This window comes from Belonocnema kinseyi, chromosome 4 (assembly GCF_010883055.1).
Source record: "Belonocnema kinseyi isolate 2016_QV_RU_SX_M_011 chromosome 4, B_treatae_v1, whole genome shotgun sequence".
Taxonomy (NCBI): Eukaryota; Metazoa; Arthropoda; class Insecta; order Hymenoptera; family Cynipidae; genus Belonocnema; species Belonocnema kinseyi.
In genome coordinates this window covers 41,527,745-41,540,880 of record NC_046660.1, presented here as the reverse complement: position 1 = coordinate 41,540,880, position 13,136 = coordinate 41,527,745, and the positions used below count along the sequence as shown (strand labels likewise).

Here is a 13,136-nt window from a genome sequence, read left to right as displayed (position 1 = left end):
GGGAAGTGAAGGTAGAAGTATAGAAAGGGAAAGTATCTCAATAATTGAAAGAGTGGCACCGTTTTTAAAGTAAAATTTGAAAAAAATCTCATTTTGCCCTCAAAATTGTTATATATTTATAAAAAATCAAGGTGGCCGCTGGACCGGGAAACCGGGAATTATTTGAGACCGGGAAATTACAGTGAATTTATAGTTTGACCGGAAATTTTAAAAATCTTTCGAAGAAAAATCTGTCAAAGTTTGATTTCAAAAGTTTAAAAAAGTAGTTAGCTTAATTATATTTTTAAATTATATCATTCAGTTCACAATATTTAATTCGAAAATCTTTTACTTAAAAAATTTGCCATTTTAGATTTTTATTTTTAAGCTTGAATTTTTAATGTAAAGAATTTTAAAATGCTGTCCTGAAAACTTAAACAAGTAAAAAATAAAAGCGTTTGAAGTTGAGAATTTTTGATAAGAAACCTTTTTATTTCATCAACTGTAAATAAAATATTTCCATAATGGATCTGTACTTGAAGTATTAAAAATTGAATAATAATTCATTCGACAAAAAGATTCTGAATCCGTTAAAAATTGAACTCTCAATTCGAAAGTCTTAGTTATTAAAAAAATGTCAACGTTTTTAACACAATCAATTTTAAAACTTTAAAATAAGACAAAGGATAATTATTTAATATTTAGCAACATTTGACTGTTAATTTAAAACGATTAAATTAAAACCAAATAATTAAAAGTATACAAATTGAAACTGAATTATTTGACATGGTTATTTTCCAAAGAATTTTTATTTGTAAGTGAAATTGTTAATGTTTATTATATAAATAACAATTGAATACTTATTATTTTTAAAAATAATTGGAGTCATTTTAAGAAATATTTAGAAGTTTTGAAAAGATTCAAGATTAATTTAAAAAATTTTAAATTATTTCAAATAATTTAACGAATTATTTGTACCGACAAAATTCGGCTATTTGTACTGAAATTTCGGTGTAGATAGCTATTTAAAAAGATTGTCAAAATTGTCAAAAAAGAATCTGGAAGATTTCAAGTAATTTTTGTTTAATTTTTAGGATTCTCTAAAAATCGTAGAAAAATTTTGATTAATTTTAACAGATATTTAGAGGTTCGGAAAAACTTTCAAAAATAATTTTAAATTTGAAAAATGTAAAACAATTTTTAGATTTCTCAAGATTTTGAAATACAATTTTGAAACTTTTCAGGAGTATTTAAACTATTTAGGAAGTGTTCAGTGTAAACAAAAAAAAATTAATTTTTTAATTTTTAATGTTTCTAGCTTAAAATTGCTTAAAATAATATAATTTTAAAAATTTTAGAGTCTATTGATTGATTCTTTAATTTATAGAGCATTGTGAATTATAATGTAGATATATATTTTTACAATTAAGTAAACAATTTGAGTAAAAAATTTTGAATTAAAAAACCTTAAAACTCAATTTTAAGAGCTTAAAACGCAAGAGTTCCATTTTGAGACGTTTTATTTGTACTTTATTTTTTATTGCTTCAAATGGAAAAATGTTTAGCTTTAAAATTCGATTTTTTAAAGTTTTATTGACCGTGAAAAATGTTTGCGAACCGGGAAAAAAACCTGGGTATTACCGGGAATTTTTATCGCCGATTACAACGGCCACCCTGAAAATATAAAAATGCAGCTATGTGAATTAAAAAAAAAATACATCTTATTTCTCACGTAGAAAACCATATTTATTTGACAAACCAATCTTGAACATGTCACTAGCTGGCCTGCATACTTTGGAATTGTTTCGGGCTGGATTATTAATTAAACTAATTTTGCAAATGGAAAATTGTAGTCTCGCACCGTTGGTCGAAGCTCCTTATATTGCACGTAAACTCGATTGGGCAAATACAGTGTGGCCACGCGACTGGCCAGAGGATAGCGAATTAAAACGACCCGAAGTGCAAAAATACTGCCTGATGGGTGTCAAAGACAGCTTCACTGATTTCCACGTTGATTTTGGTGGCACTTCCGTCTGGTATCACGTTTTACGGGGCGAAAAGATATTTTATCTTATAAGGCCGACACCCACGAATTTACAACTGTATCAACATTGGATGTGCAGTTCTACGCAGAGTGAAACTTTTTTTGGAGATCAGGCGGACGCATGTTATAAGTGCATTCTGAAAGAGGGTCAAACTATGCTGATACCAACTGGATGGATTCACGCAGTTTTAACGCCCGTTGACTCACTTGTTTTTGGAGGCAATTTCATCCACAGTCTCAATATCCCTATGCAAATACAGTACGTATAATTAATAATAATCGTCTTTTTTTAGTAATAAAACAGCAACCAGGCTTCACATTCTGTCCCCTGTTTCTCCTTTTTAAAAAAAAAACCTATTTGGCGAATTATCCGTAAATGTTTTCTAATTTATATACAGGGTGTCTACCCTACCTGGAAAACCTGGAATCGCCAGGGAATTTTTATATGCCTAGAAAAGTCAGGGAATTTTTTTTATATCAGGAAACTTTTCGGAAAGCGTTCTTGATTCTGTTTTTGAATTGCAATATGAAATTTAATAATAATGCTTTTTTATTTGCAAAAGTAGGTTTATATTACTGAATTGAAATATTTTTTCAAAAAATAATTTTTTTTTGTTTGAAATCAATTTCTTAACGGAAAATTCAACTATTATATTTTTCGTTGAAAATTGAACGGTTTCAGTTGAAAATTAGAGTACCTGGTTAAAAATGTGTTCATTTTGTTTCAATTCCATTGTATTTTATGAAAAATTGTAATCTTTTTTGGTAGAAAAATAAGGTATGATTTTGTTAAAAATTTGTTTTTTTCTTTGTGTTAAAAATTAATTTATAACTTTAAAATTTAAATATGAATATTCCAACATTGAATATTCCAACATTTTTGTGAAAAATTCATCGTTTGACAATCATTTCACAAACTAAAAATTTAAACATTCAATTGTTTGTTGAAAAATCATCCTTTTCAGTTCAAAATTCGTCTTTTTTGTATAAATTAAACTTCTTGGTTGAAAATTAATCTGTTGGTTGAAAATTCGATTATTCCAGTTAAGGATTTATCATTTTGGTTGAAAATTAATCATTTTTTTTAAATTGAACTTTTTTAGTTGAAAATTCGTTATTTGACTTGAAAATTCCTCATTTTTTGTAAAAATGTAACTATTTTTTTTAAATTCATTTTTTATGGTTAAAAATGAAATTTTTAACTAAAAATTTAAATAATCAATTTTTTGTTTTAAAAACATCTATTTCAGTTGAAAATTCGTCCTTTTTATAGTTGTATGAATTCCATTGTGTTTTATTAAAAATTGTAATCTTTTTTGGTTGAAAATTAAGGTGTGTATTTTGTTAAAAAAATTTTGTTTTCTTTGTGTTAAAAATTAATTTATAACTTTAAAATTTAAATATTTTAGTTGAATATTCCAACATTTTTGTGAAAAATGCATCGTTTGAACAAAAAATTTAAACATTCAATTTTTTGTTTGGAAAATGATCCTTTTGGTTGAAATATCAATTATTCTAGTTCAGGATTTATCATTTTAGTTGAAAAGTAATCTTTTTTTTTTTTTAATTGAACTTTTTTAGTTGAAGATTCGTCCTTTTTATAGTTGTTTGAATTCCATTGTATTTTACTAAAAATTTTAATCTTTTTTGTTTGAACATACATTTTACGAACTATAAATTTAAACTTTCAATTTTTTGTTGAAAAATAATCCTTTTCAGTTCAAAATTCGTCTTTTTTTTAGAAATTAATCTTGGTTGAAAATGAATCTTTTTGGTTGAAAATTCGATAATTCTAGATAAGGATTTATCACTTTAGTTGAAAATTCGTTATTGGGCTTGAAAATTCCTCTTTTTGTGTAAAAATGTAACTGTTTTTTTTTAATTCGTTTTTCATGATTACAAATCAGTTTCTTGACTAAAAATTTTATTATTTTAGTTGAATATTCCAAATTTTTTGTTAAAAATTCATCAGATGAACATACATTTTATGGACTAAAAATTTAAAAATTCAATTTTTTATTGAAAAATTATCCTTTTCCGTTCAAAACTCATATTTTTTGTATAAATTAATCTTCTTGGTTGAAAATTAATTTTTTTTGGTTGGAAATTTAACTATTCTATTTAAGGATTTATCATTTTAGTTGAAAAGTAATCTTTTTTTTTAATTGACCTTTTTTTGTTGATGATTCGTCCTTTTTACAGTTGTTTGAATTCCATTGTATTTTATTAAAAATTGTAATCTTTTTTGGTTGAAAAATAAGGTATGTATTATGTTAAAAAAATTTTGTTTTCTTTGCGTTAAAAATTAAATTTTTAACTTTAAAATTTAAATATTTCAGTTGAATATTCCAACATTTTTGTTAAAAATTCATCAGTCAATCATTTATTTTATAAACTTAAAATTTAAATATTGAATTTTTTTGTGAAAAATTATCCTTTTCAGTTCAAAATTTGTCTTCTTTGTAGAAATTAATCTTTTTGGTTGAAAATTCAATTATTTTAGTTAAGAAATTATGATTTTAATTGAAAATTCGTTTTTTATGGTTGAAAATTAATTTTTTAACTAAAAATTTAACTAATCGATTTTTGATTGAAAAATCATCTTTTTTAGTTGAAAATTCGTCCTTTTTATAGAAATTTATCTTCTGGGTTGAAGATTAAATCATTCTATCTAAAGATTTACTATTTTAGTTGAAAGTTCATTTTTTTTAAATTCAACTGTTTCATTTGAAGATTCATCCTTTTGAGTAAAAAATACATCAATTTATTGAAAAATTTAACTTATTTTTTTGAAAATTAGTTGTTTGTTATGGTTAAATATTATTTTTTTACGCAAAAGTTTTGTTGAAAATTCAGCAGTTTGAAATCTAATTTTTTAAACAAAAAAATTGGTCTATTCCATTTTTTCGTTAAAAATTGATTTTTATTAATTCAAATGTCACTATTTTGATGAAAATTTATCTTTTTTAGTAGAATATTAAACTATTTCGTGGAGAATCCCCTGTTTTTTTCGTTATTGAAGAATCGTCGTTTTGGTAGAAAATTAATTTTTTTTTCAAAATACATGAATTTTTAACGAAAAATGTTAATATTATACTTAAAAAAATATTTGATGTTGAATTTAAAAAATGTTATTTTTAACAGAAAATAGAATTTTTAAATAAAAAAAAATATATATATATTTCAACCAAACTGATCAAAATGATCTTTTTTGCTTTAAAATTAAACTATTTCGATAAAAATTTGTTTTTTGTAGATGAAAATAAAACTATTTCGTTTAAAAATCATTTAATTAGTTGAAAAAGCTTATTTTTTGGTAGAAAATTAATCATCTTCTTTGAAAAATCATCTCTGGTTGAAAATAAACTGTTTGGTTGAAAAATCTTTTCTTAAAAAATCATCTCTGTTTGAAAATTTGTTCGTTTTTGTGTTAAAAATTAATTTTTCGTACTGAAACCTTAATTGTTCTATTTTTGGTTGAAGGTGATCGTTTTTAGGAAAATTTATGAAATACGTGCCCTTTATTTTCATTCTAGTATAATATATTCAAATGAAAAATAATTCTGACACCATGACCTAGACTTTTCTTGAAATTTGGTCTAATTTGAAATGAGATTGGCCAATTCATAATAATCATACTAAATATTGTAGAAAATGATTCCTAATTTTAGGAATTTCAAGTTTTAATTTATTTTTTCTCACTTTTTAAAAAAAGTAGAAATGATCGAGACGGAAAACGATCAATTGTATTTTTTTTTTTTTAATGCTAAGAATTTATCGCGTCGGCTTAATAATTTTCAAGGGAAATATCATCAAAAATTTCAAAGAATTAGGTATTTTTAATGACTTTCAATGCCTAAAAGTCCCCTATTTTCACTAAAATACTCTTTTGAATCACTGTAAAGTCTGAGCTACTTTAAAACTTTACATTATCTTTTACTGATAATTCTTTTCAGAATATACGAAATAGAGAGGAAAATGAAAACTCCTTACAAGTTTCAATACCCAGGCTTTGAAACTATCAACTGGTTTGCGGCTAAAAAATTACTGAAAGAACTAAAGGAATTAAACAATGAAGGGAAAAAGTGCCCTCCCTACTTTTTACAAGGAGTTAAAGCTTTACTAAGTATTCTCAAACAGTGGAACACTGACAAAGATGTGAGTTAAATATTTATTTCTATTTGACTTTTTAAAGTCAATCTTACTAATTTTTTAAAGAAGTCACTATAGTCTTTTTTTTAAAGGAAAAAGCCACTTTAGTAATTTTATTCCATCAAATTTTAATTTTTATCTGAAAAAACAATAAATAAAAAAATTTAATTAATGTATGTATGCAATCTATAGTAATCTATGGTATGAATATGCTTTTGAATATCAGACTCCATACTATATCCTCTATTTACCTCATTCGTTGCCTAAATACGAAGTGAATATAATTCAATAGAAAAATCAAATTATTTTTATTTGATGGTTAATTATTTTGGATTATAAAAGATATTTTTTAGTTAAGAATTTACTTATATTATTAAAAATTCAACTACTTTGTTAAGTTTAATTTTTTGGTCGAAAATTCAACTGTTTTGTTGAATATTCGTCTTTTTGAATAAAAAATTCATCTTTTTTTGGTAGAGAAATAATCTTTCTATATTCACAGTTAACTTTTTTATTGAATATTCAAATGTCTTATGAAAAAAATTCGTGTTATTGGCTTGAAAATTTAATTCCTTGATGGAAAATGCAACAGTTTTTGATTATAGTTTTATTTTTTTTGTTCGAAATTTCAAACATTTGATTAAAAATTTTAATGTTTGGTTAAAAATTGCACTTTTCTATACAAAAATTCTTTTTTCCTTGAATTTATCGTTACAGTACAAAATTCAACCACTTGATTTAGAATTCATGTGTTTTCTAAAAAATTCGTGTTTTAGCAAAAAAATTAATCATCTTGGTTGAAAATTTATCATTGTGATTAAAATTTCATTTATTTTGTTGAAGATTTATGTATTTTCTTATAAATTCGACTTTTTGGTAGAAAATTTATCATTCTTGGTTGGAAATTAATGTTTTTTTTTTCGAAAATTTATCTATTTTATAGAAAATTCATCTCTTGATAGAAATATCAACTTTTTTGGTTGAAAATGTCACTTTTCTGTAGAAAATTCGTCTTTTTTCCTTGAAATTGCAACTATTTGATTCCAAATGCAACTGTCTGGTTAAAAATTAATTTTTTTTTTCATTGAAAATTTACCGTTTTGTTTGAAAATGTAACTATTTTGTTGAAAAATATCCTTTGTTCTGAAAAATAATGGTTTTTACCAAAAATGTAACTTCCATTTTTAGTTAAATTTTCAAGTTTTTAGTACAAAATTTAACTATTTGATTTAGAATTCATGTGTTTTCTCAAAAATTCGAGTTTTGCAAAAAAAATCAATCATCTTGGTCGAGATTTTACCTTTGTAATTTAAATTTCATTTAGTTAGTTAAAAATTCATGTATTTTTGTAGAAATTCGACTTTTTGGTATAAAATTTATCTACTTGGTGGAAAATTCGTTTTTTTTTGTTTTGATAAAGATTAATCTTTTTAGCGGAGAATTTATCTTTTCGGTTAATATTTCATCTGTTTTGTTGAAAATTTGAATTTTTGGTGCTGAATGTGTTTTCTTGCTTGGAAATGAATGTTTTTGTTCAAAAATATATCAATTTTATAGAAATTTCATCTTTTGATAGAAATTTCAACTTTTTTAATTGAAAACGTCACTTTTCTGTAGAAAATTTGTCTTTTCCTTGAAAGTGCAACTATTTGATTCCAAATACAACTGTTCGGTTAAAAATAATTTTTTTTTTCGTTGAAAATTTACCGTTTTGTTTGAAAATGTAACTTCCATTGTTGGTTAAAATTTATTGTTTTTATTACAAAATTCAACTATTTGATATAGAATTCATGTGTTCTCTCAAAAATTCGTGTTTTTGCAACAAAAATTAATCTTCTTGGTTGAGAATTTATCTTTATGATTAAAATTTTATTTATTTTGTTGAAAATTCATGTATTTTGTTAGAAATGCGACTTTTTGGTAGAAAAATTACTTTCATGGTGGAAAATTCGTGTTTTTTTATTTTTGCAAAAAATTAATTTTCTTGTTGGAGAGTTTATCTTTTTGGTTAATATTTGATCTATTTTGTTGGAAATTCATCTCTTGACAGAAATTTTAACTTTTTCGGTTAAAAATGTCACTTTTCTGTAGAAAATTCGCCTTTTTCCTTGAAAATGCATCTATTTGATTCCAAATGCAACTGTTTAGTTAAAATTTTTGTTTTCGTTGAAAATTTATCTCTTTGTTTGAAATTGTAACTATATCGTTGAAAATTATTTTTTTATCTGAATAATAATGGTTTTAACTGAAAATATAACTTCCATTTTTTGTTAAAATTTATGGTTTTTGCAAAAAAATTAATCTTCTTGGTTGAGAATTTATCTTTGTGATTAAAATTTCATTTATTTTGTTGAAAATTCATGTATTTTGTTAGAAATTCGACTTTTTGGTAGAAAATTCATCATTCTTGGTTGGAAATTAATGTTTTTATTCACAAATTTATCTATTTTATAGAAAATTCATTTCTTGATAGAAGTATCAACTTTTTTGGTTGAAAATGTCACTTTTCTGTAGAAAATTCGTCTCTTTTGTTGAAAATTCGTGTTTTTTATTTGTAGAAAATTTATATTTTACGTTTAAAATTAATCTTTTTGGTTAAAAATTCATCTATTTATTGATAATTAATCTCCCTCGGTCTAAATGTCGTAATTTTCTGTTAACTTTGACTGTTTCGTTGAAAATTAATAATCTGTTTTTGTTGGTTTAAGATTCATCATTTTCGTTCAAAATTTTCTTTGATTGCAAATTAAACTATATTGTTGAAAATTCTTGTGCTTTTTTACAGTAGTAGTTTAAACTAAAAATTTAACAGAGATTATTGTTTTAAATTGATTTTTTTTAGTACAAAATTCAACTATTTGGTTGGGAATTGATGTATTTCGTCAAAAAAAATTGTTGTAGAAAATTAATCTTCTCGATCGAAAATTGATTTTTTTGGTTAAAAATTCATCTATTTTATTGAAATCGCAATATGTTTACTTGAAAGATTATGAATCGAAAATATTTCATATTGATTTCAAGATGGTAACCATATTAATTTTATTTTAAATAATTTATTCGCTTATTTTCTTAAAGCATCTCACCCTATTTGCCCAATTTTGAAAACATTTTAAGCTGTGAAGTCTGCGACATTAAAATTGAAATGATTGTACTTCTAAAATTTATTCTAGCAACTGTGACCTTGGTTTTCATCCGATAAATTAAATATTTAATCGAATTGTTACTTTTGAGTAAATAAGTGTTTCTATTAACATTACAGGCCTTTTCTTTTGTAAGCAGTAGTCACTTTTACACACTTTTTAGCTTAAATTATAGTCTCTTTTTCCACTTCCGTCAAATACATTCTACCACACTTTTGATAATTTTTATTTCAGTACAATATGGTTAGTCGCAGTCACATACCGGAAACAATAAACAGCCAAAAGTTACTGAAAGACATCAGCAAGGAAATTAGAAATGCTGAACGATATCTGATATCTTTGAATCCTCCGAAGCCAGAGCGCGAGAGCAAACGGAAGAAAAAAAAACCGTTAAATAAGGATTTTGTTGACTATGAAGTCGCAGATCGAATGAAAAACAGTCCGTTCACAGCCACACTGAAAGACACGAATAAATCCGATTCTGTGATGAGCGAAACTCTAGCAGTAAATCGACCATCTATAAAAATGACTCTACCAAAACCACCAGTCTTCCCATTTGTAAAAACAAATACGGCTGCATCGCCAGCAGTCACTGAAAAGAAGCGTGCCTCGAAAACTGGAAAGCAGAGTCCAAAAGTGATTAGATTTAAACTAGGCGACAAGGAGGTGGTTAGAAGTACAAATGACAATATTATTTATGGTAATTTTGCAATAGATAGTACCGTGGAAACAGCTAAGGAGTTTACGTGGAAACAGACGTCGGTCTATGACTTTCATGACGGAAGCAATGAAAGTGATTATGGAGGATTGACGGTGGATGAAGCGCCAAAGAGAAGGAAAGCAGCAAAATCAACTCCGCAGAAAAAAGTCAAACGCCTCGATAACAATGATGTCGAGGTTCTCAATAATATTCCAAAGAACGGCATCGAAGAGCTATTGAAAGCATCGGCCTATACTTTGGGAACAACTGGTCAACGGCTAGATATCGCGTACGTATTTCAATCTTATTTTACATTGGGGACTGTACTTAAATCATGTAACAGCTCGAGGGGGAAAGAGTGGTCGAGAGATTTTATTTCTACGTTCATTTTTTTTTTACCACGGTAAAGTGCATCTTGGGTCTGCAATACCCCAGCGTATTTAATCATATATTGCTTAACCCCTATTGAATATTTTACCACAATAAAATTATCCGATATAGTTTAAGGTATCTTTTATAAGGTAGAGTTGATTTTATAGCGATTTATTTATTTGAAGTTTGTTAACAAAATTATTGAAAAAATGGGTTTTTTTTACTTAAAAATTCATAACTCACGCAAATTTAATTATTTTAACATGAAAATTTATAACTATATTTTTGAAATGGTGTACTTTCATCAAAAAATTGCAACATGGTTGCTTTCAAAAAATATATTTATTTGCACAGTTGAAAAGTGAATTTTATGATAAAATGATTAATCAGATTTTTTGCTTTTAAATCGATTTATTATTATGAAAATTGAGGAACTTTGACATCTAATATTATAAAAATACAAGAAATTGAAAATAGAGACATATATAACTTTATTTTAACAATTATATTTTCTTCAACACATCCACAGCCTGCTCTCGCATGACGTGCTGCCGTACGTTATAAGCCATCTGCAAAGAAAAAAAATTATGAAATAATAAAAAAAAATCAATTATTTCACTTCACATAATATACTTACGTTAGAAAGAAAACAAAAATCAATAAAATTTCAACAACAAAATTTGCTCCAAAATTACTTTTTCACTCACTGAGTGCACACTGGGTGTTAGATACCCCACTATTTTTTTACTTCCAATTTCAGAAGCTGCTGCTAGTAAACTGACGCTTGACGCAGTATGCTAAACGACTTTACTCACAGTTAGTGTCTCCAACTAAAGCTAGATGACGACACTTTCTCAATTTTTTCGAATTAAGTATGGTTTATAAGAGTTTGAAAATTGATTGGGGTGTTGAATACCCACAATGCACTTTAAGGGTTTAATATTCAAATTTATTTTTAAAAAATTCGTCTTATTGGCTTTAAGGTCAATCCGTTACACAGAGGGATTAAATAAAAAAATGAGCTTTAAAATAACTTCTAGCTGGCAATTCTCAACCGATTTTCAATTTTTTTAAAAGAAAAATTCAGCATTAAACTTTGAAGAGATTTATGTTGCCTGATTTTTGAATTTTTGTTTTGATAAACAGAGATATTTTGGTTTCTAATTGTGTAAAAAACTAGGATATTTTGCGAGCCCGAAATATCTCTTTTTATCAAAATTAATCATCGTGAAAGCATTAGATTTAATTTTTGTTTAAACTTTTATGTTAATGCAAAGAGGGAAGAAGTAGATTTTTTTTTTGTTTATCTTCATAAAAAAAATTTTTACAATCAGCATTGCCAGACTTTAGGTACTAGGATAGTTGAAAGCAAATACAAAAATTATGACATTGCTAAATCAATTGTTATAAACAAATAAACTTAACAAATAATCTACATTATGAATTCTTCGTGTGCAAAGTAAATTTTTGCGAATTGTATAAATAAATGCCTAGTGTGGATATTTAAAGGCAGATAGAAAACTTTTTTTCTCTTAATTTTCGTCAAATTATATAGTCAGTAATGTTTAGTGATAGAAAATTATCATCCGATATTTTTTATTAATTTTATAAAAAAATTATATAAAAAATAGGCCAGCGTGGACATTTAAATGTAGAAAGAAATATTTTTTCCCTAATTTTCCTTAAATGAAGTCGCCAGTGATATTTAAAGATGGTAAATTATCAACCGATATTTTTATTAATTTTATAAACAAAATATATAATCAAATTTATAACTTGGTCATTTAGAAGTAGAAATAATCCTTTTTTTCTCCTAATTTTCCTCAAATGATGTTGCCAATGTGGTTTAATGATGAAAAATGAGCATTTCATATTTTTTATTAATTACTATATTATATTAATTTGATGTATTATTTATATTATTTTATTTTATATTTTTATATTAGTTTGATATATTAATTAATTATTTTTTAAATGAAATTGATAACAAATATCGGATGATAATTTTCCATCATTATACATTACTGGCGATTTAATTTGAGGAAATTTAAGAGAAAAAATAATTTATTTCTGCCTTTAAATGTCCACATTAGGCATTTGTTTATATAATTTGTCTATAAAATTAATCAAAAATATCGGATGACAAATTTAATTTGCAATTTGCAAAAATTTAATTTGCTAATGAAAAATCCATATTGTTAAGTGTAGACTATTTGTGAAATTAATTTACTTATAAAAATTAATGCTGAATTTTTCTTTTAAAAAAATCAAAAATCGGTAAAGAATTACCGATTTCATTTTTCTTTTTTATTTCGGCTATTTGATTGAAAATTCAACTGTTTCGTTCAAGATTTAAGTTTTTTGTTGAAAATTCGTCTCTTTCTTGAAATTGCATCTATTTTATTCTAAATGAAATTATTTGATTCTAAAATAAATTTTTTTCATTAAAAAATGCATCTCTTTCTTTGAAAATGTAACTATTTTGTTGAAACTCTCTTTTTTTTCTTAAAATGAATGGTTTTCACCGAAAGCTTAACTATTGTTTTGGTTTTAAATCCATATTTTTTACTAGAAATTCCATTATTTAATTGAGAATTCATATATTTTGTCAAAAATACGTATTTTTTTGCACATAATTAATCTTCTTGGTGGGGAATTTATCTTTGTGGTTAATATTTCATCTATTTTATTGAATATTCGACCTTTTGGTAGAAAATGTATCTTCTTGATTGAAAATTAATGTTTTTGT

At 25.0% G+C, this 13,136-nt stretch overlaps 1 protein-coding gene across 3 annotated transcripts in view; it reads left to right on the top strand.

Moving 5' to 3' along the window:
- The window catches only part of LOC117170678 (lysine-specific demethylase 7A-like), a 55,102-nt gene that overhangs the window by 12,240 nt on the left and 29,726 nt on the right, over positions 1-13,136 (top strand). For all 3 annotated transcript variants that reach the window (XM_033357617.1, XM_033357618.1, XM_033357616.1), the window contains exons 5-7: positions 1,833-2,282; positions 5,980-6,181; positions 9,550-10,304. In XM_033357617.1, the coding sequence (XP_033213508.1) occupies positions 1,833-2,282; positions 5,980-6,181; positions 9,550-10,304 (1,407 nt within the window). The remainder of the gene's footprint in view (positions 1-1,832; positions 2,283-5,979; positions 6,182-9,549; positions 10,305-13,136) is intronic.